The 23,186-nt window shown below is 38.2% G+C and overlaps 1 protein-coding gene across 1 annotated transcript; it reads right to left on the bottom strand.

Annotated features, from left to right (window-relative positions):
- Positions 1–2,400: 2,400 nt before the first annotated feature.
- gas1a (growth arrest-specific 1a) lies at positions 2,401–4,904 on the bottom strand. The gene has a single exon (XM_040050933.1). The coding sequence runs from the start codon at positions 4,299–4,301 to the stop codon at positions 3,525–3,527; it is 777 nt and encodes a 258-aa protein (XP_039906867.1). The 5' UTR covers positions 4,302–4,904; the 3' UTR covers positions 2,401–3,524.
- Between the last annotated feature and the right edge of the window lie 18,282 nt (positions 4,905–23,186).

Here is a 23,186-nt window from a genome sequence, read left to right as displayed (position 1 = left end):
AAGAGTTATAAAGACTTCTTTTAATTCAATGTGGAAAAAAAATAGGAAGAAAAACAACATAACAGTAATATATTATATATATATATATATATATATATATATATATATATATATATATATATATATATATATATATATATATATATATAGTAAGAATTATTATCAGTTCTATTAAAGGCAGCCAAACATCAAATCTCCAGCATCAGTGGTTGAGAGACTTGCTCCTTGTAAACATTGTGCTATGATAAGCATGAGGTGAAGGGGCGAAGTGATCTGCATGGGGTGTAGTGTGGGCCGTTTTGTTCAAGAGGCCAAAGAAACAGAGCTTGGAAGTGAACTGAGCTCACTGAAGCAAAGTTGATGGCAGAGATACCTTACACATTCTCAAAGAGCTGGAACACAAACAGCCACAGTTTGTAAATTAAACCCAAAACCACCACCACCCCACACCCAACACACACACACTGCTCTATGTATGCTGAGGACGACAGAGAGCAAGAGAGGAGTGTTTAACGACAGAATCAGCTGTGATAACTCTCCATTTCTGAGGCACTTTTTGTGGCTGGTTAATTTATTTAGTTTAACTACAATAATCCTTTAAAACCACAGAAAAAATAAATAAACTTTGGCTTGTGAGCTAAACACTATGAAATATATTCAAGCCCTTGTCGTACATCACTTCCATTTTCTGACAAGCAGGCAAGTTTCGTGAGATTTTTTGCACTTCATTCATCCATTCACACACACTGCACATTATTATAGCCTAATCAACGCATGCTGCGCCTTTTCTAAGTGCTGAAACTGCCTGAACAAATGCGAGAGGCAAAAGAAAGACAAGGAGGAGGAGGGGAGGGGAGGACAGGCTGGGCTACAGAGCTATTCTCCTGCCTGGAAAGCTTCATGCACGGTGGATCACATTACCGGCACTGCAAGAAACTGACAAGGTATTTCGTTTAGGCGCTACGGGATCTGGGGAACTCTTTGCAAGCAGCAAATATATAGACAGCATATTTTTTCTGCCTAATTTCACTTTTCTTCTGCAATATCTAAAAGATTGCAAGTAATCTTTTCTTGCATTAATGCTGTATTCTTGTAATTTACTTAAAGCTTAGGTATCAAAGTAAACAAAGCAGGTAAACAATAAAATTTAAAAAACACCTTCAAAAATACACAGGGCACATTACATGCATATTCAAGATAAAACACCCCTCACTAGGCTTGTCATGTGTTTTCTTCTTCTGCTGTTCTTCTTACAGTGGAGGTTTGAGACCCAAGCGGCAGCAGATCGTTCCCACATGCTTCCCCGTCGTTCGGCTCTCCAGAGGTGTCAAGCCAGCCTGAAAGAATGAAGTGCCTCCCCATTGTGCTACCCAACTATTATGTGCTTAACATTTCCATGACAAAGATGCCACTCGACTTCTCCTCCATCCATTCAGCTAGAGTACCCTTGTCCCCCCTCTAATAAAACATTTTGCAGCAAATCATTGATTCAAAGTTACCCAAAGCTGACCGGAGAGGCGTGGCAGATTTGCAATATCTCTTGCAAAAAATATTTCTGCAAATAGTACTACTACTAATGATAATTGAGCTTACAGTGCATACCCCCACACATGTGATATTCAAATTAAAAGGTCAATAAGTATAATTTCTGTTAATTTTGTGGAACTGAAGCTAATTAATGAATAGTCAATACGCTTTCGCTACATGACTTAAATATGCCAGTAATGTCACAATGACATGACTTTAAATAAAAAAAATAACAACAGCGTAATAGTCAATGTTTCTGATATGGTAACGTGTTAGTTTTAAGCAATGCTTGGGCTTGAATATAACGCTAATCTAAAAAAAAAAATCATATGACTGTTTGTAAAGTGTCCTTAGTAGAAAAAAAGAATATAGACTGTGATTTTAACAGCCAGTAAATTCTGACACCTGAGTTTAGTGCCCTCGGGTGTTGTTGGAGGGAGAGGGTGTTTTGGTGATTTATGGCGACAGTTGCTTTTGACAACAGGCAGCTATATCAAGACATAGCAGGTCATTAGACTATCAGTCAGCAGAAGAAGCTGGCCTGCATTTAGTTGAGTTTACCGTCATCTCACAAACTGAATTTGGGAAATGTAGGTTTGTTTCACAGTTGCATTTGGCTTTAAAATGAAACTATTAAAGGTTTGATCACTGTTATGAGACAAAAATCTTAAAACAAAAATGGAATCAGCTCAACCACAGCCCTGAGTTTTTTACCAAATCACTTAACATTTTATTATTATACTAAATAAACTGAATACAGCTTCTTAATAGCAACGTATGTAGCTATAGATCAATGTCTAATCAAAATGTGCCCTTTCAACCTTTATTATTATGCAAAGGTGAAAAGGATTTATAGAAATAAAAATACCACTGTGCAAAATAAAAATTTTATTTACTTATTACAGAAAAGTAGGTATAAAGCAAGTCACTCCAAACTGATGTAACTTAAAGGTGGAGGGGTGTCATCTGGGGATTGTTTTTTAAAAAAAGAACTGATACTTTTCTCTTTTCATAGTGGATTTTGTTACTGTTCAATCTGATACTGATCAAAGAATTGTGTGATAATGGTCATCAGACTCCATGTCACTTTTATCTGAGTTAAGGCACAATACCGTATAGGAAGTAATGTTGCAAAATTAACACTCACAGTCAAGAATGATATCTTCAAGTTTCCTTTATGCCTTCTATAAAGGTATATCATTAAGGCAGTCATACAGTGGATTTAGACATTTCTTTCTCTGGGCTATAAACAGTGAATAAATCATCTCATAGCCTAAAACATATAAGATTCTCTGGGGGGGGGAAAAATCTATATAGGCTATACAAATATATACAATGTACACTATATTCAGTCAAAGAAAAACCAAAAAAACTTCCCTTTAAAGCTGGAATTCTCTGTGTTTATTCACATGATGGTGATTTGGATGTAACTAGGTGGTATGTAATAAATTAGGCTACAGCTTTACTTTAACACCTAATCTATTTACACTGGATTCCAACATTAAATATGTGTAAATCAAATGAATCAGCCTGATGCCAAGGGGCAATGGCCTGTCCTAAAATATGTTCACACACACGCACACAAAAAGATTGGCAGTGCAAAGCATATATTGATTATACTGATACCATTATACTGTTACCAAAACAAGCCAACTCTTTCTCTTTTGTGACAACTTTACTATCAGTCTGTGACAAAGAAAGTGGGCATTTCTATTTAGCTTATCACACAAACAAAACACAACTGCAGAGTCATAAGTGGTGTGGTTTGATAAGAGAAACAGTTTAGATATCTTTCTGGCCTCATTTGCATAGAAATATCCCGATTTGATATCCTTCAGAGTCTTAAACTCGTTTCAAAGAAGGTTTACTTGCGCCAAAAGCACTCCCCTTTAATCTTTGAGGCTCTATACTTTCACTATAGAAGCAGGTCAAGGAGTGACAAAAGTTTAGATTGCCTTTTATCCGGACAATAGACGGGGCAGTTTGTGAAACGGGGATTAAAAGAGGGGTAAAAGAGCTAAAACGGGTGGCAGCAGGGTCAAAACATACTGGGCAGCTGGGAGAGAGGCTCCGCTCTCTGGTTCTTCTGTATAATCCGTATACCCGTCTTCGTCATCTTCGTAGGACCCACTAGCCTCATATCTATCGGGCCTTTCGAAGCATAACGCCTTCATGCTGTTCTTGACAAACTCACAGATGGCCCTTTCTGTGCCATCACATACACACGTTTCCAGCTGCTGACCCTTCGGTATTTTACGCATGTTCGCGATCACATTTAGGCATGCGTTTGTGCACACTGCCCCGCTGAAAAGTTTCCCGCAGTGTTTCAAATACTCGTGCATTGCCGAGCTGCACTGAGGGTCTCTCTCGCACTGGTGCCGGGCTTCCGTGCAACCGGTGCTGGTAGTCCTTGGCAAGCAGGGCTCTATGGCCCGTTTGGTATTTGTGCACATCGAATCGCGGCCGCAGCTGCAGTCCTCCAGAGCCGGCCCGCTTTTAGTCAGATTGAGCTGGATGAGCGAGGCGATGCAGTGGCTGGGACACTTCTTCTTCTCCCCACTCAACACTGGTTGACAAGCGCGAATGTAGTGTTCGTACGCGTAGTTGCATTCAGCCTCGCTTTGGCAGTTCATGATGGCTTGCCAGCATATCAGTCGCCGACCATGGGACGGCGAAGCCAAGGATAAGTAGCCAAAAAACAAAATCAAGCAGCCAAGAGGCCAAACAGTTCTGCAGACGCTCTGTACCAGTGCACCATTGTACCAGTTTGCCATTGTTATGGCTGCAAAGAAAAAGAAACGATAAAACTCACAGCCGTGTCATATGTGAAACTTCTACACTACTTCCATGGATATTGTGTTCGTTGGAGAATTTTATTATATAATGTTATTATTCCGAGGCAGATGGTGTGTCATAGGCCCGTGTGTAGGCGTTCAACAGGCTGGCAATGCGTAATCCGGGCTCCATAAACCCGTCAGTGCTGATCCACTTGAGCCGGATTCTTGAGCGAACTATCTGTTATCCGTACATGATTGGGATGGAAACTGAAACAGTTACTTAAAGTAAAATACACAGCAAAAGAAAAGTTGTCCATAAGAGTTTCTGCAGCGTCTCACTCCATGGCAGTGTTTCGGGGCTCAGCGATTCCCCGTTGCGTTCCCTTGCGGATCTCCACCAACAAGCCAAGCGAAGTCCCGAGTGTCCTTACGTGGACTGCACCGGGTCCTTAAGCAGTCCGTGTGCGCACGGAAGTGCCAACAAACAGTGCACGGGGAAAACAACAATCCTTGTGGGTCGCAAAGTGGTCCTCTACTCTCTCCCCTTTGACCATTTGTCTTTCGGTTATTCAGCCCCCTCAACATACATTAGCGAAGTGGCTCTCATTGGCTCGTCACTTGTGGGTTTCTACGTAGCGGTGGGCGGGAGCTGAGGGTGGGAGGAAGATGGTCTTGGGAAACAACTTCAGATTGATGCTTTGGAGAGAAGATTTAGTAAAGGCAACGGTGTTCTCAATTATCCAGGGAAATTATTTTAAGACCCTTTTCTATGCTCACTCAACTTACAAAATCACGTGACAGCAGCTTCTAAAGGAAATCCAAGTTTTTCAGGGAAATTATATTTCCCTGAACAACTTATCAACAACTTTGGTTAGTCTTTTTAATTTCAAATTTCCGGTATATTGGTACCCATGATTTTTTCCCCCCCATTAGGACATGTAGAAAAATAAAATACATCATTAAAAAAGGAGAACAGATTTGGACATATGCTGAACAAATATTGTTTTCAGTATTTAGATATTCCAATTTAAAGACATAAGGGGGCAAAGAGTGTCGTTTCTTATACTTTGTAAAGTGATAATAAATTTCAGCAGAGATAAGCTGTATAATACCAAAGTACCTAATTTACTTCTTTCAAATAATTTTGAACAGTGGTTACTAAGTTTTAAGTGGTAATATTGTTTAATTCAATATTTCACTAAAGGGTTTTTATTATTATTATTATTATTTATTTATTTATTTTTATTTCTTCCAAAAGAAAACCAGAGGCTGAAAATGAGAAGAAAGAAAGAAGGTTGTAATAATAGCATCCTTTATGTGCTTCAAACACCAGACCATCATAATGTCCCAGCTTACCCAACTTCTTATGCTACAATATCCTACACATAAGAGGAAATGACAGCGTGACTCCCCTACTAAGCATCAATAGGCCATGCAACAAGTCCATGCCTGCAGTGTTAATTATCTGTGCAGCATCATCACTGATTTAATCATCTTCATCCTATAAACTCTCCCTCAGAAGAGCAGTTGAGTACAAATTAATTGAGGTATAATATGACCCTCATTGAATATAATTCACTCTAATCATTCATTATGGACAAATTTCTTCATGCCATTGCACTAGCTCATAACAGTCTTTTTGCTGATGAATCAGATGACTGTCTCTTATATTAGCAGTGTTATACATTAATAATTACATCAGTTTAACCTGATTGGTTGATTAATGTGAACCTCAGGCATATTTCATCAATCAGTTCAACTTTGTGATGAAGTTACAGCTTGATCATTCTGTGCTTTTTTTCTGTCATTAGTGAGGACTGTGTCAAGTTTTGATTATTCATATCCTTTATTTCAACAGCTTAATCGTTTAAATTAGATATCAAGATGTGGGTAAGCAGAAACACAAGCTGTAGTTTTTTCAGTGAGTGCTTCTACTTGCATGTAAATCACAACAAATATCTTCACACAGCCTTGCAGTCTGGTCAGTGGTGGATATTTGTGGCATAACTGGAAACCTCTGTTTCCTCTGTGATGGAGTTTTCATTGCTTAAATACTTAATGGTTCTCCAAATAAGAGTCAAGAGTGTCTGTGGCTTCTTAACTCTGAGGGATGAAGACCAAAATTTGAAGACAGCTATAAAGGTTTTAGAGTTTGAGAGTTTAAACCTTTCTTCTATGAAAAGCTGCATGCATGCTTTTATTAATTGAGCAGCTGCTAACAACAAAGCAAGCCCTGAAAAGCAACATTTACACAAAAAGTTGCATGCATGCTTCTTTAGTCTTTTTAATTATAACTCTTTTTTTGTTTGGTTTTTTTTTTTCCATGATAGCTACATGGGGGGAAAAAAATTACATTTTAAAAGTTTTTTTTTTCTGGAGTTAAAAGTCTTATGTTTCACAAGTGACAACAAATTTACAGAATTAGGGTTAATGCATTAGGTTAAAAAAAAAAAAAAAACACAGACACCCAAGTTCCTGCATTTGTCTCACACAACTCTCTGGTTAAAAGCGAGGACATTTCTACATATTTGTTGGTACTGACCAACCTCAGCCCAAAAATGACAAAAACAATTTGGATCATTTTTAGTTAATATTCAGATTACTAAACAAGACCAAGAATTGGACCAAATGGACATTTTTGTTTTAAAATAATTTAATTATGTAATGAATCTGTGACTGTGACTAATCTGCAATACTTCTCAATACTTCTCATGTGAATCAAGACAAGTTGGGATTAAGGTTTCCTTTGCATCTTCTGATTCTGGTAAAAACGAGCAACATCAATCAGCAAATGTCAAAACATATATAAAAGATGATGGGATGAACAGCTAAAACTGATGCTGTAAAGTCCAAATTTTAACATCTGCAGACCGTTTTAAGGAGCCCTGAATGTGAAATTTTAAAATGTTGATATTTTTTATGACTTTACTGTGATCATCACAAAGGTTCATAAGAACAATACACACCGTTTATGTCATAAAGGCTTTGCCTTTTTTTCCCCAAAAAATCTTAGATAGCTTTAGAAAGTTATCTGCCTGGACATCATCAAAATGACACGTGTGTGTGTGTGTGTGTGTGTGTGTGTGTGTGTGTGTGTGTGTGTGTGTGTGTGTGTGTGTGTGTGGATACGTGCGTGGTTGTGAGTGTGTGTGGGTGTGAGTAAAATGATAGCCCACATGTTGACACATGAGCAAGAGGCGGCAGTTTAGTTCTTGAGGCCTGATGTGGATGAGGGAGTCAGGGAAAGAGAGCAGTGAGGGCACAAAGGCTGTTTGTGTTTCAAACAGTATTCTGATCTCAGGAATGTACCTTTAGGCCACAGCCGTGAGCTCCCACTGCAAACAATGCACTCAATGTCAGTTACGGCTGGCTAGCACAGCCGCTGCTGGCGCTACTCCAAGGTCCTAACTCGTCGAAAATGATGGATACAGGGAACTCAATACTTCAGGAGTCTCTCTCCTCTTTTTTAAAAAAAGGTTTTCCCTATAGCATGAAGAATTGAAACATTTTTAATTGCAACACAAGCTTTCCAAAAACTAATATCTTTAGTGTTTCGTCACTGCAAACTCTAATAGAGGAAACATTATTGAATCAATATTATATATGTTTTACTGTATTCATGTAACTAAAGACACGACTCTGTGGTTCTAAGTCCGTAACGTTGACAAGGGCTTAAATGTAAAAAGAACTCATTAAAATTTCACCAAGTACATAAAAAATATTTCATCTGAAACACTTACAATATGAAACAACACACACAATGTATTGAATCATCAAACACTTTTGTCCCTGCCAGCAGCTGTATGCCGAAACCAGATGTGCTGCACTGAGAACTGAGCGCTATTACTTTGAAGGATCAATTAAACCCATATTCTTGCCGCAAAAATCCAATTAAGGGACAAACCAAATGTGTTGCTCAGAACGCAGAGCAAATAAGACCAACGCTTCGGGGAGGCTCATATGAGGCTATGCAGTTCGCTGAAATCATTTTTTCCACACAGCACCCAAGGATTACCAGTTTTGATTAAGTTGTGCTTTTGACAAGTTTGAATATATTTCAGTAAAACTGATGTGAGTGCATTTCAGTAATTTGTGTTTTACCTGATGGTTCGAGGACTGAAACTTACTATCCTGTCACAGAGTTTACAATTCATTATAAATGTCCACAAGACACTTTTAGAGTCTAAGGACCTTCTTGAATTCTTGAAGTAGATCATTGCTTCTATGTGCGGTAATGTCCCTGTGTAAAAATAAATCTAGAAGATTAAATGTGTTTTTGATGCCAGAGAACAGACATTATGGGAGTTCATCCACTGAACGTTAGCTCATTAGTGGCCACAGGATTTCCGTTGTTGGGGTGAATTGTGTTGTGATTTTTTTTTTTTTTTTTTTTTAGTTATTGAGGGAGCTAAATCCCAGCAGGTCAGCAGCAGTGGGCCTATGCTGTGCTTTCCGAAAAAGGAAATATCAGAATACAGGAAATGAGTTGGCAGGAACTATCCATTCAAATTACTTCCTCTTTGGGATTTCAGAGAAGTGATAATGGCAAATGATAAGTTATTTGGAACACTTCCAAATAAGATTACAGATTCATTTCCTTCCTCATGTCTGCCTATTAATTTGCCTCTGTTTTGTCCATCCTCTTCTGGGGATTAGTGTTGCTTTTATTCCTGTTGAGAACTGCAGAGTGACACGAGTGATTAAACTCTTACCACTTCACAGATAATGGCAGAAAGTCATAAACGCAAGATCCAGCTTTACCATTTCTTGAATACCATGGCTGCAAATGTTGTAAATCCCTTGAAATGAAATAGAAAATCCCCAGCAGTACTAAGCAGCAATAAGTTACAATAATTACACCACAGTGTTCACTATGGACCTTCCTATAAACCTAAGCAGCAATACATATCTTTAGAACTTGTAGAAGTGGGAGTTGGAAATTCTAATTTTTCTTTCCTATTGCGCTTCAAAGTATCTAAAAGGAGAAGATGGATCATGACTTTGCAATCTGTCTAAATGGGCAAATGTTAATTGAAGTGTTATGGGGGTATGCTCCTTTAATCAGTAAAATTAAAGTCATCCATCAAGTGAAATAGACAGAGATCCTCCTGACCCTTTTCACACAGTCCGCTGCACTATAATTTCTACAGGACTGCACACATTGGAAGAAACCAACACTCAAATTAAGACTTCATCCATACCTTCTCTTCATGATTTTTAGGACTTAAGACAGCAAATGTTGTGGATTACATGCAATCTTGCTGCTTTTATTGTATCAGCTTGACCAAAACTAAAATATATTGAAAGCCATTTTGAAACACGATTTTGAGTCAATTTTCGGAGAAAAGGATACAGCAGGATATATTCCACATCTGTGTGGTTTAAGTAAGGGGCCTGCCTGGATAGATCATGCAGGGGAGAACACACATGACAGCAGCCTTGTAGAGGTGAATGTACTAGTGTATTGGCTGTGCCACTGCATTAGGGAGGTCACAGATTAAAGTTTGCATCACCACATGAAAGTGGTATCAAGCTCCAAAGACAAACACTATTCACTTCTACAAACCAAGCAGCAGGTAAACAACTGGTGGTACCTTCCAGAGGAGGAGGCGGGACTCCAGTGGAATCTGCAAACAGCCTTGATGGATTGTGAGGTCTATCATTTGACCTTCTAACACACTTAATCACCTTAACCATGATGGTATTTCTTATCTTGAACAACAAGTAGACCACTACATACATGTAATAACATTTCGATCTGTAACTGCACCCAGGTAACTTCTACAGCATTTACCCTGAAAGACCTCTCCTCGCAGCCTCCAAACACCACACATCACACAAACAGCTGTTGCAACACATGCTGCTCAGCCATCAGCTTGTATATGCGGCTGTTTAAACAGGCCTGAAGGCCTTTCATATCACTACAGACAAACTCTAGCACATATGGACCAACCAATAAAGCCCTAACCTCCGACACAGACACATGACCTTAATCTCCCAAACGCGAAGTGCAGCAGGAAAGAATTTAACAATGTAAAAACACAACAAAGCAAACTTACACATAATCACTCTCACCACAAGTTCTAAACATTCCTGATCTGCTGTTGATGAAATGCTTAGCTTTGTTGCCGTGAGTGATAAACTTCAAAAGACACAGTTCAAAACGGCATTATTATTGCAACCTAGTCAATCCAAAATGCTTCTTTTTGATTTCTTTGGTTAAATAAAAAACAACAACAACAACAACAACAACAACAACAACAACAACAAATAAATGAAAAGGAAAGAAAGAAAGTAGAAGAAGAAGAAAACAATGTGACTGACTGCAGGTAAGCAAGTTGTAAGTGCACATTGAAAAAAATGATAATAATTTCACTTTTTTCAACTTCTGTATTCAAGTAACTTCTTAGTTTTAATGTTTTAATATCTTTACATCAGCAAGTGCACAAATGTCATGCCCTGGCATTTGTCTCCTTTAGATCAATGTTTTGTTTCCACCAACTTACTTAAAAAAAATTTTTTTAAAAAAATCGTAGCTGTTGACAGATAAAATTCCTGCTTTTCGCTCCAAAATTTCAGAACGAGAATTTAGTGTTCAGCAACCGCAAACACTATATAAGCTGCCACGGTAATGATGCTGGTCAGAGCAGCGAACCATGAACTAAAACCATTTATAAAGTTTCAGAAAGCTGATGTGGACTACAGACTTGTATAATAATGCTTTGAGACAAATTCAACTTATCTTCATTACTGACATAGGGGAAGAAGCGTGTGCACGCTGGACAGAACGCCGCTCCTTGCAGGGCCAACACAGAGAAACAGCCATTCACATTCACATCTGTGGTCAATTTAGAATCACCAGTTGACCAAACCCAATGCACTTTTTTGCATTGCTGCAGGAAGCCAAAGTGCTCATGGAAACAAGTCCACACAGAAGAAAACCCCCCCCAAAAAAAACCAAAACACAGAGCCTTCTTGCAGGCAGCTAACCACCACATCACTGTGGTCACCACCAGAGTGATGATTATTCTATGAGCAACCAGTTTCACTTTGTTACACACTGTATCCCACTGTCCACTGGCATTGGTAAAATTACCATCACGCATTAAGCCAAGTTTTTGAAGTGTTTACCTTGACCAGATCCTAAAGGTATACTCCAGTATGGTTGCTCTAGTCCTACTACTGTAGAGATGCTTGAAACAGAGATTTATTTAATATCAAACATTATTCTCATTTGGCTTTAAAATCATTTTTTATATATATTAAGTAACTTACAGTACTAGATTGGGAAATTAATAAAAAGGAAATCAACTTCACTGTTCATAATTTACATTTAGGTTAGCCACTCTTTAAACACATGGCCAATGCAACACCGTATCACACATAGCTGTATATCTTCTCATCATTTTGTGCAGTTTTCCATCACCAAACGCCATGCAGTTCTTTGGCAGGCCTCCAAATCGTGTGGACCAATTTAAGAGATTAGACCCACAAAAAGCACACAAGACCAAGACAAATGGCCCCCACCTGATCTCCCCCTGCATAGCTTTTGGCATCGCAGTCTGCTATAGAGACGTCAAGTAGTGCGAGAGGGAATGTGAAACCTTAGCATGTTCCCCATTTGGCACGTTCCTGAGGCTCCAACACAGTTATGAGGCCACTTCATAGGAGTGTAAACTGTGTATTTAAAAAGCCGTCATTGTGGGACTAACACTGGCCCTGGTGTAGGTTGTTAGAATAACTGAATGACACAATGGTTTCTTTTCTAAATAAACAGATGTGGGCAGGCTGTTAAAACCTTCATTTTTTTCCTCTTCCTCTGCATGTCTTTCTCCCCTCCTCCATCCCATCTGTATGTCCCGTCCATCCCCCCCCACACACACACACTCACTCACTTTCTTGCTTGGACTCTCACCCTCTCTCCACCCTCCATCCATATGTCTAAGAAAGGCAAAGGGCCGGTTTCCTCATGCAGCTGTTCAGTACAAGCGGCCCTCTATTCCAGCCTCCACAGTGAAGTGATACTAGTCGTCTGCTCAGGCTGATTAATTGCGTGTCATTCTTAACTCCTGCAGGACCACTGCAGCTCTGCAGTTCCTTTAAAATACCCCACCACTCCACCTCCTTCCCCCATGCTGCACATAGAGGAAATGAACTCACCACAATCCTGCTGCCACTGGACTCCTATCAAATATAATTCTCAGTGAAAGATTACTGTGTGGATATCAAAAAGGTCGAGGCTGGTCAAAATTATAATAATTCATAAGTTCTCTGAACGGCTGGTGAAAAGCAGTTTAATCTACAACAACTCAGAGAGAGAGAGAGAGAGAGAGAGAGAGAGAGAGAGAGAGAGAGAGATCCTGACAATACTGCTTCAAACTGAAGCTGGAACTGAAATCAATATCAAATTCAGTCTCATTTAATTTCATTTTTTAAGCCATATTCTGTGATTTAATAAAAAAAAATCTATACAATATCTATGCACATACACTTGTTACTGCATATTAGTACAAATTTTCAGTGCATCTGTTTTCCATCGGTCTGTACAATATAAATCAATAAATCTTAATCTAAACTTATAACGTATAGAATCTGAGATAAACAATGTCGATGTACATATTAAATAAAAGGGAAAAACTGTCAGGACCTTAGCAAATAAATATATTGCACAGCAACATACCATCAGAAAACTGCACTGTCCTAAATACACAGTCCCCGAACAGTTTCAGAAATATATCAATAAATGTATAAAACACAGAACGTAGATTAGCCACTCTATTTCAAGATTTAGTCCACAACATTGTCAGGTCTCTACCGATATTTTCTTTGTTCCTCCTCCTTTTGGGGAAATGAATTTCCTGATGTAAAAAAACTTTGCTTGACCTGATTTTTGTATTAATTCTTATTTGCTGCTGTTGTTTTCTTTTCTAGTATTCAAATGCAGTGGCTGTGAAAGAGTCAGTTCTGTATTAATTTGTGACCTACTCCAAACAATGGCCTTTTTGAAGCAAGTGTACAAACTGGAGCAAATAAAAGCAGAAAAAAATGAAAAATTTCTTTTGTTTTGGAACTTTGGCTGGAAATATACCTGTAACTGAAAATATGTTAGGAGCTTGAAAACTACTGAAAAGATAAGCAAACGTATTTATGAAAACTAAGCTTGAAGTTTTCTTTAAAAGTCACAACATTACAATCACTGTTTGCTAGTGTCCCCATGGTGCAAGAGTGCATTCCCAGCTGGTTCTGCTATGCTGATAAGGCATTGCTGCTGCCTGGTGACCAAATAAAAAGCATATGTCTGACATAGCATCAGAGACGCATCAATCCTCTGTGAACTCTTGACTCTGCGGAGATTACTGTGGATAAGAATGATGTGACCAGTCCATGTATTGCAGACTTTGAGGAAACACTGGAGACATTTTGGAGTATCAAAATCTATACTTGTACTTTGTAAGTTGATTGTATTTTTCATTAAAAGCCATAGCTTCTCCTTTGCAGAATGTTGTTGGCCATTTTTTGTTTTCCTATTTTAGAAAAACTGTATTCAACCTTTAGTTACTGGGGCTTTAAAATTACAAATGAAAATTATACACTATTTTCGAGATAATAAACTCTGTCCGTTCTCTTGAGTCTATGCATTACTCCTCACATGTGGTTTAAGCAGCCTTTTAAAAAGACAATCAAGATACTATTAATTGCCAAGTTTCTGCTGAGCTGAGTTGTGGCTATTTGAAGTACACAGGATTTTAATCCACAAATTCCCCTTTTTCACCTTCCTTTTTTGTTCTTGATAAACAACTTGGCCTTTGGCTAAGGGTTTAGTGTAGACAGCTCACCAAGATGACATGTTTTAGACAAGAGCTGAGGAAGAACAGAACAAAAAAAAAAAAATTGTAAAAAATACTCTGCTGAACCAAATGTCAAATAAAGCAAATCTCTAACACGAGATTGTGTTCCCACAGCACCCTGTGAGATGTATTTTGGATTGTGAAACAGCAAAGGGACAAAGCTCTGCAATCATAACTACATCAGTTTTTTGTGTTTTTTTAAGAAGACATACGGTAATGTGAAATTCTTTCCTCGAAATGTAATATCTTGGCAAAAGGAGATTTCAATATTAATGCAAAACAGTCTACACACACATTGTAATGGACTGGGATTTTCAAAAGTACTTTATTAAATCATTTCTCAAGTACAGGTTCAGCATATTGGTTGCGAAATCTGAAATATCTAAGATAAGGTGGATTAAAATCCAGTACATCAGGATGAGTCATTCGTATACCCTGAAGGCCCACTCATGGGTTTCCCAGCATTTTTCTTCTGAGTAGGAATTCACACTTGCAAATGTTAAACAAAAAACACCTCGGTGCTGATGTTTTGTCACAACATCCTCCGTCAGTATCTGCTTTCAGCCGATAACAGCCAGGCAATAACTCTACAGGGGCCCCCAGATGGCTTTGGACAGATTCATCACAACTAACACCCCAGGTCAGCTGCAGGTAATCCATCAGGGCACGGAGCTAATTCAGCAGTGTCAGGTAGGAGCAAAATAAGTCTGACTTTTTCCTGCACTCAGTTCAGGCAGAGGTTATCTCTCTTCTGATGCAGTTTACGGCTTCTTCCAAGTATTTAGCCCTGTGCACACGTTGTCCCTTGATAAAACAGGGTTCGATGAAACACTTAAAGATAGATAAAGGTTTGCATGAAAGTATGTGTAATCAGTAAAAGAGGTTACACACACAGAGAATGTTTAAATCGCTGCTATTATTCTCTTACAGCACCCATTTACTCCCAGGAGAAAATGCTCTCACTTACTCTCATGAGTGTGCTGTGTGCTGTGGTAATGGACTTCAATATCAGGAACAACTGACAAAAGTAAACCACTCAACAGCTTCATTACTCAGCACTCTGGGCAACTCCTAACATGGCTGTTAAGTGAGCCATATGAGCTGAAGAGGATCCCATGCTCTTGCATCTCAGTTGCTCACAGCAACTCCTAACAAACAAATCCCACAGCCTTCAATAATGATTGGAAAGAATTAGGCAACAGTTCAATCTAGAAAAAAAAAGTCTTCTGTGAACTTTTACATCAGCAGCAAGAGAAAAATGACCAACAAGCCATATTTAATCTTCCAGCAGGAAAGTTTTTTTCTCTAAAGTTCACCTATTATTTCCTTATTTTTGGTAGTTTATGTTACAATTGTAGATGCACATATTAAACATAGCCAAGGTTTCAAATAATGAGGTCAACATGCAATCCCTGTGAGCCATAAGCTCACACAAGACACAGCTCCCAGCAGCTTTTCTATTCTTAGATCTTTATGATGAGAGAAAGGGATACCCTTAATATACCCTTAATATATCCTTAATATAGCCATGTTCTGCTTAAATCTGTGGCTATGATCACATCAGCCTAGGAAGAGAAACTGAAACGACTTGTGTGAGGGAGAGCAGATGCACCGAGAAGCTGCACCAAAGCCTTAGGATAAATAAGGATTATTTCAAACTGTGAATCATACAAAGCTAGTCTAGCAGAATCCAATGGAAATTTTTTTTAAATTTTTTTTGCACTGTTGCAGGATAAACACATGATCATAACATTTAATCATTAGGCATGTGCAAACACAACTAATGTGTTTTGAATTATTTTCATATTTCATGCTAAACTGCTTAAACATTCACACTGCAACCATTGCTGCACTGATTTATATTTATTTTCATTTGTACTATATAAACATGTGATGACAAGCAACAGTCTCAAAGACTCAAGCACAGCTTAACCAAGGACAAGTGAATACAGAAGGTACTAATTTCTATCACCCCTGACTATTACCATTGCTAGCTATATCTGACTAAACTTCCCTTACATTGTCAATGCAAGCAGGGGTAAAGAGCTTTAGTGACAGTCACTGCACAAAACAGCTGAAGTCCTACTGAAAAATACTTCTATGACTATGAGCTTTAGTTCCGCATGCATTTATAAACAACAAAAGCAGAAAATATAGACTGCTATGCCACATTGTGCCATTAGAACCAAAATTGATTAACATTTATTAAAAATTTATTATTTCTGAACATGCTACATAGGGATGATCCTGCAAAATGAGGATATTATTAAGATGAAGGGCCAGATTACTCAATGGGCAGGTGCCCAGAAGCCAATGCACAGTTGAGAGCAAAATGAAATAAAACATTTCTGAAATTGTATTCTGTAGAATTGATCTTGAAACCATATATTAACAAAATATAATCAAAATGTATGATTGACAGAATACAGTCAAATACGGGAGTATGTTTATTTTTTCATCCAGTTCAGGATTAAAACGCTGCACTTAACTTTACACTTTCAGTTAACTTCACATTCAGTAAGATGGCATGCAAACTAATCTGGTGGTGTAGCTGTAGCAGCAGCTCACAACTGCAGTGGATTTATGACTTGAAAATGTATTTGTATTTAAATGAAAGAGGCAGGCTGCCCTCACCAGGGAAGACCTGCTGGACCTTACAGTTGAAGAAGTGGCACTCCATGTTTTTCTATGAAAAGGGTGGATAAAAAGAGTTTATTTCTGTACTAAGTGGATACATCCCAAAAGTGCTTTTCCCAAGAAAAGCTCTCCGAGCTCTGCTTCATTATTGTTTCAACACTTATCTGGGAGCGGGACTGTGGTACTGGCAAGATGTGCTGAAAGAAAGAAAATAAGACAGACAGAGAATGAGAGCGGAAGAAGATAACAGGTGTGCATGTGCATGAATGCACAAAAACATACACTAACACTGTATTATCATTTTAAAAAAAAATTCCAACTCTCCAACTTAAACTCCATTTAAGGTTCTTAAGAGCATTTAGGGAAGTTGCACTATGATGGTATGACATTCCTGTATGTCTGATTACTGAAGAAAGAAGAACAAAGCAAAAAGCTGAATAGATCCTGGTGAGCATTATGCCGGAAAGCATAAAGTTTTTCTGTGTTGGGAGGGATGTGTTGCCTGAGTGTACTCTCATTATTGATGCTAATAATTCAATTATTCTGCCTCAGTAACAGCCAAGGTTTTTCAGTTAAAGTGGATACCCTTTATGAGACAAAAAATGAACCACTATGTCTCTGGGAACAAAGTCTTAAAATTAAGTCAGCAAACTCTTTAAATCACTATTTAAAACTATTAAAAGTAAATCAAACACCACATAAAAGCTAAATTAGGAGTAATAAGGTCCAATAGCATGTGTTTAGTTGGCAACATTAAAGAACTGTACTGGCCTGGATTGAAAGAAGAAAAAACATAGAAGTGCATCATTTAGACAGAATATATAAATTTCAGAAGGATATAGTTCTTGGATTTAAATATGAGTTAACCACAAACCTTATTGTTTAACTGATAAGGCTTGTGATTAACTGATGAGAGAAGCTGAAAACCTGAGGTGGAGTAACACTCTTGCTACCAGAGGAGCTTTTTCCTTTAAGGAACACAGCCTAACTCAATTGAATCGTTAAAATTCAGGGCCAGTCTTAACATTAATATTAAGAATGGACTATCAGACATTTTCTAGTAAAGACTCTTGAGACAACAACTGATAGAAGGATGCAGACTAATGGCGAGGCCACATCTCCACTCTATTAAATACAATATCCATTATTACAAGCGACACTGAGGCAAAGGGGACATTTGGCATAATTGTGGCCATTTCCTGGACCCAACCCCGCACCCTGGCTGTCTCTATACATGGAGTCTGGCAGTCTGGGCCCATATAGACAGTGCAAGCACACACATCCATCCAACACACAGCAGACCTCTAATCCAACTGTGAGAGAAGCGGAACAATATGCTCCTTCTTCTGGCGTTCCCTGTCCAGACATATTTTCTCCTCCAATCTGTCCACCCCAAATGAAGATAAAGGGGAACACCACAGCCTGATTTATCAGTCAACATGGAACTATCTGAAAGTCCCTTCTAAAGATTCCTGGATAATGTCAACTTGAAGACCCTTCTCTACCCCTGCTGATTTATTTTAATCTCTCTCCTCCAGACATATTCCTGACAATACTCAAGAGCACCAATGATAAGGCTAGAATTTCAAAGTTAGTACTCGAGGGTCTCTATTGATGTTGTTACTATAACAACATGGCTAACCGTGGACTTTAGATTACTGCAGAAGAACCTGTGATAATAACTATAAAAATAAGTTGACAGTTTCTTCTTAGTAGATGCCTGAAGTGATCTCTTATGTGAAGAATGCCAGAGAGTCCACAGTCAGGTTGTTTAAATTGGAAAATAATATAAAAATCGCTATAGGCTTCAGTTAATAAAGCTGTTTGCAGTGTTAAAATCTAATTTTGCCTGGGCATGTTTGCTGATCAATACAAATAATTTTACAAAATGATATCATATAATAAAATGTGAAATACAGTTTTCCATTACTTTATACCAGAGGGCCACAGATCAGTTATCCAGTGACGAGCTGATTTTATTTTTTTACTTTCAAACTCCACAGACATAAACTTGTGCAAATTGACAATTAAATTTGTTTTAGTGACAGTGGCCCAGCAAATAACACAATATTTATGATGGACCTTTATTTTTTTATATGTATGATACATGCACAAATTAATCACACACAAGGGAGAAAAATGAAATTGCTAGTTCCCACATTAGCCCAATTGATGTCAATCAGCACAGTTCAGTCCACAAAAATGTGATTAAATAAAGCTACCCTGGTATTAACTGTAACTGGCATCAATTCTTCTTCTTGCTAGAGATGTGTTAATGTAACATCCGATATCTGCTGAATCTCACAAACGTGTTTTGACAAATCTGGCATGCAGTGGAAGCTTTTGTTTTGTTTTGGAGTTTTTTCCCCAAGCACAGTCAGCAGAATGATAACCATGTAATCGGTTTAATCTCCTTTACGAAACACGTACAAGACAAAAACACAAAAAACAGGTTAATGTACAACAGCGGGAAACTGTCACAATTTAGGTCTTATCACTTGCTGAAATAGTGACAGTTCGTTTGTGTAAATGGATGTTGCTGATTTCATTGGAGTATTGCATGCTTCCATTTCACTAACAAATTGGTCCACAAGCTTAAAAGACAGTAGAACTGAACCAGCAAAATTAACTAACTGTATGTTTCCGCTGTCATCAGGTTTGTTTGTTTTTTTTTGTTTTTTTACAATGACCCATTTACACTGCTGTGCAAAAACGTTGAGCCAAGCACCATTTTTTTGTATTTCGCCAGGAAAATGGGAAATATAAGCAGTGATTTATTGAAACATGAGCAAACATACACGGAAATACATTAAATAAGACAAAAAAAAAAAAAAAAAAAAAAAAAAAAAAAAAGAGTTTTCATTGGCTGTTTTATTTTGTTTTCTGTCAGGGATAATTTCACACTGCTTTGATAATGTTGAGAAATACTTTAAAATGCCTTTTGTTCAAGACCACTTTAAAAAAAAAAATTACAAGAAAGCAAAAATACAAAGAAATAAGACTTTTCCACATATGCTGAGCAAACACTCAACTGGTGAATAGCCTTAAGTTTAAAAAGACTGGTTCTATTTCAGCTAAACACTATAATCAATTCCTCCTTACACAGAAAAGGTCAGCATGCCTGGTCCTTAAATCTTTGATATGCACCACACTCAGGTCTTATCATAAAAGCATTTTCTATGGTTTAGTAAGTCTGCTCAAAGAGGAAGAAAGATACCCGGAGTTTGCTTTGAACTTCAGATAACATGGTCTCCACATGTGTGCCAAGTGTGTGTGTGTGTATGCGTGCGTGCACTTCTACTTCAAAATAAAATTAAGCATAAGAAACATTTGACATTTAAGCACAGAGCACTTTTCTAAATGTTGTTTTTTTCTTATACAGGCATTATGGAAAAGAAACACAATGAGGTACAGTGTATTTTTAATTTGCTCAGCCACAGATGTTAAGCATCAGCACACTCACATAAAAAACATAGTAAACATTAACCAATTTGCCACATCATGGTGCAGTTTATCTTGATTATAATGTTCTTCACAATCTAAAATTCATTCCACAGGGCAAACTTTCCTGAATGAAGATTTCAGAGCCTAAAGCATTCTTTCTAAGTGACCTGATTTTTCCATTAGCCTCCACTCAACTTTCTGTTTTAGAGTTTGGGGAAAAGCAAAACCTGATTCACTCATCTTCCAGTTTCCCTACCTGACAAGAGCAGCTGCACCTCATGACATATAGACGATGTCATTTCCAAAATTCCTTCAGTGCTGCACTGCTCTCACCATTTCTGTCAACACTCAATATGATGTTCTAATTTTACCAAGGCTGGTACACCTGTGCACACTGAGCATTCACTGTGTTGGTCTCTTCCCTATATTATCAGTTGAAACTGGCAGATCCTAAATGTCTGTATCTATTTATAACAGGAATGTTTACTAGTTACTAGTAAACTAGTAGTTACTAGATGAATTTAGTAGTCACTTAAATGAGGGAATGACACACACACATATATATGCTAATATACATAGACAGATAAACCTACAATTATGATTTACAGGCACAGACAGCAGCCTGATAACAGATAACACGGGGAACCCCTTGGAGTTCCCAACACCATATGCAGAGCACCAGAACCTCATGTTTTGGCTGCACAAATACAACTCACTGCATGAACAAGGAGCACCATTACCAGTGCAAAATGCAGAAGTTGGACAATCCACAGGACAAGGTACTAAGTGGAGAGGTAAGTGAATGGCACTGGGGACCGAAGCCTGCAGGTATCCAAACAGAGTTTGTTATAAATAAATAATATCGCTATTCAAACTTGTCTTCCACAAGTGAACTAAGCAAAAGGGCCACTGACTCAAACAGAAGACACTATGGCTGACAAAGAACCAAATAGTCCAACATCCTGAAATTTCCTCACAAGATGGGAAGCCAGAGCAGGACGCAAAGACTTATCAGTACAGACCTTTGTGCTGCCAAGATGGTTTTGTATGCAACAGACCCCATGCATGGCTAATCTGATGTTGACATAAATTTGACTAAATCAGAAGTACAGTGATTTGCCTCGTGGATTGTGATTTGACCCAAAAAAAGATTGTGATATGATCTTTTGGCCAGACTGCCAACCCCCTACCTCCAAGGTCTTGTTAAGGCCATGGAATGAGCTGTACAGCCCTTTAGGTAATGGCCTGGGGATGTGCTGGAAAGGAACTCTAGCCTTCTTGCCATTCCAGGCAGAGCACAGCAGGCCATGCTCAGTATCAATGGCAAAAGCAGGCAGACAGCAAGCACTGATGCATAAAACATGAGCCTGAGAAAGTTAGGACAACTGAGTCAATTATCATTTTTGGAAGGACATGGAATAAGTTGCTGCAACAGATAGTATAAATTAGCGCTTGGAAAACCATATAACCATATAACGAAATAATTGGGCATTTTGAACCTGTAGCACAAGCTGAAAGTCTAGAAAACAGACTCAGTCATTAGAAAATGCCAAACAGCTAGAGACCATAGACAATGAGACTTCAAGACTTTCGCATGAAAAAACAATAACTTGTGAAAAATGGCTTTGTTAAGGAGTGTTAATGCTAAGACAAACACGTATAAACAAGCATGTAGTCAAACTACTGTGTAGTCCACAAAGATACTGCAGTTTTGTATAAATGCAGACGAGGCCAAGAAAGTTGTTTTGGTTGAAACCATATGGGACTCATTTGCAAGGGAACTTCTGGCATCAATTTCAGGGCCTGGTTTTGATGTGCAGATAGGCACAGTACACATTTCGGTCAACAAGAAAAGATTCCAAAATAAATGTGTCACTGTCACTGTAATGGCGAGGAAAATTCCAAACCTAAACCATAAGCACATTCAAGTTATTTTTTATTATATTTTTCCATACCTCAACAGAAATATGAGGAATTGGCTTAGCCCATACTTTCTACTTAGTCCATTCTAAAGTCAAGAAAGAAATAAAATGTCAAAAGTTTCAATATATTTTGTCTATAAAGTTAAAAGCAGCTTTTTATGGCAAGATATTGCAGTAATTTGAGTTGATTTTTTTTTTTTTAAGTTTAAAAACAATTGTGACTGTAAAGTTACAGTAAATGTTTCACACTCCAACTTTAACAAGCAGATTTGTGTCTGCTTTCGTCTCCTACTTGGATCAAAATTAGTCTAGGGGCCTGTTCTGGGAGAACTTAGGCTCCAGCAGGGACCAACACAAGGTTTAAGTCAAAAACTCTTTTGTTGCATCAGCTACTCCTGGAGTCACCTTAAATCTTTAAAAACTGTTTTAGATAGAAGCCTCTTTGTGACTGACGAAATTAAGCTGCAACATCTAAAAAATGGAGCCAAACAACCATTTGTGAGGGGTCTACTGATTCAAGTTCAGCTGGATTACCATATACTATTTTACTTAGGCTTTTAAGCTGTTTAGTTAAGTTTCTAAGTATCTGAAAAGGCAAGGGTCAATTTGAACACAGTTCTCACAGTGAAAAACAAGCGCACAGTGTTGGCCATAGGTCCCCAGAGCACTCAAGTGTAGTTGCCCAATCAGACTCCACACGAAAAACAAAATTTACTACTAAAAGTACATAAAATTGCTGCCGATTATGGTGAGTGATGGTAATTCAAATAATGCACTTCTTTGATAATGGCACAACACATCTGCCTTCTTGTAATCTGGTGTGCTGCCCTTGAAACATGAGCGATTTACTGTAATGCCCTTACCATGATGGCCATGATGAGATTACAATCTGGGTAGCGATGAGAATGCCAATTGCTTTAGATGTGACGAATTACAAGGAAAACAAGGCATGCACATACACAAACACACACATATAGTAAAAATGCAGACTGTATGGCACCAAAATGTGCAGCATTACATAGCTCACACTT

This window comes from Simochromis diagramma, unplaced genomic scaffold (assembly GCF_900408965.1).
Source record: "Simochromis diagramma unplaced genomic scaffold, fSimDia1.1 OVJJ01000131.1, whole genome shotgun sequence".
NCBI classification, from domain to species: Eukaryota; Metazoa; Chordata; class Actinopteri; order Cichliformes; family Cichlidae; genus Simochromis; species Simochromis diagramma.
This window is presented reverse-complemented; position numbering and strand designations above follow the sequence as displayed.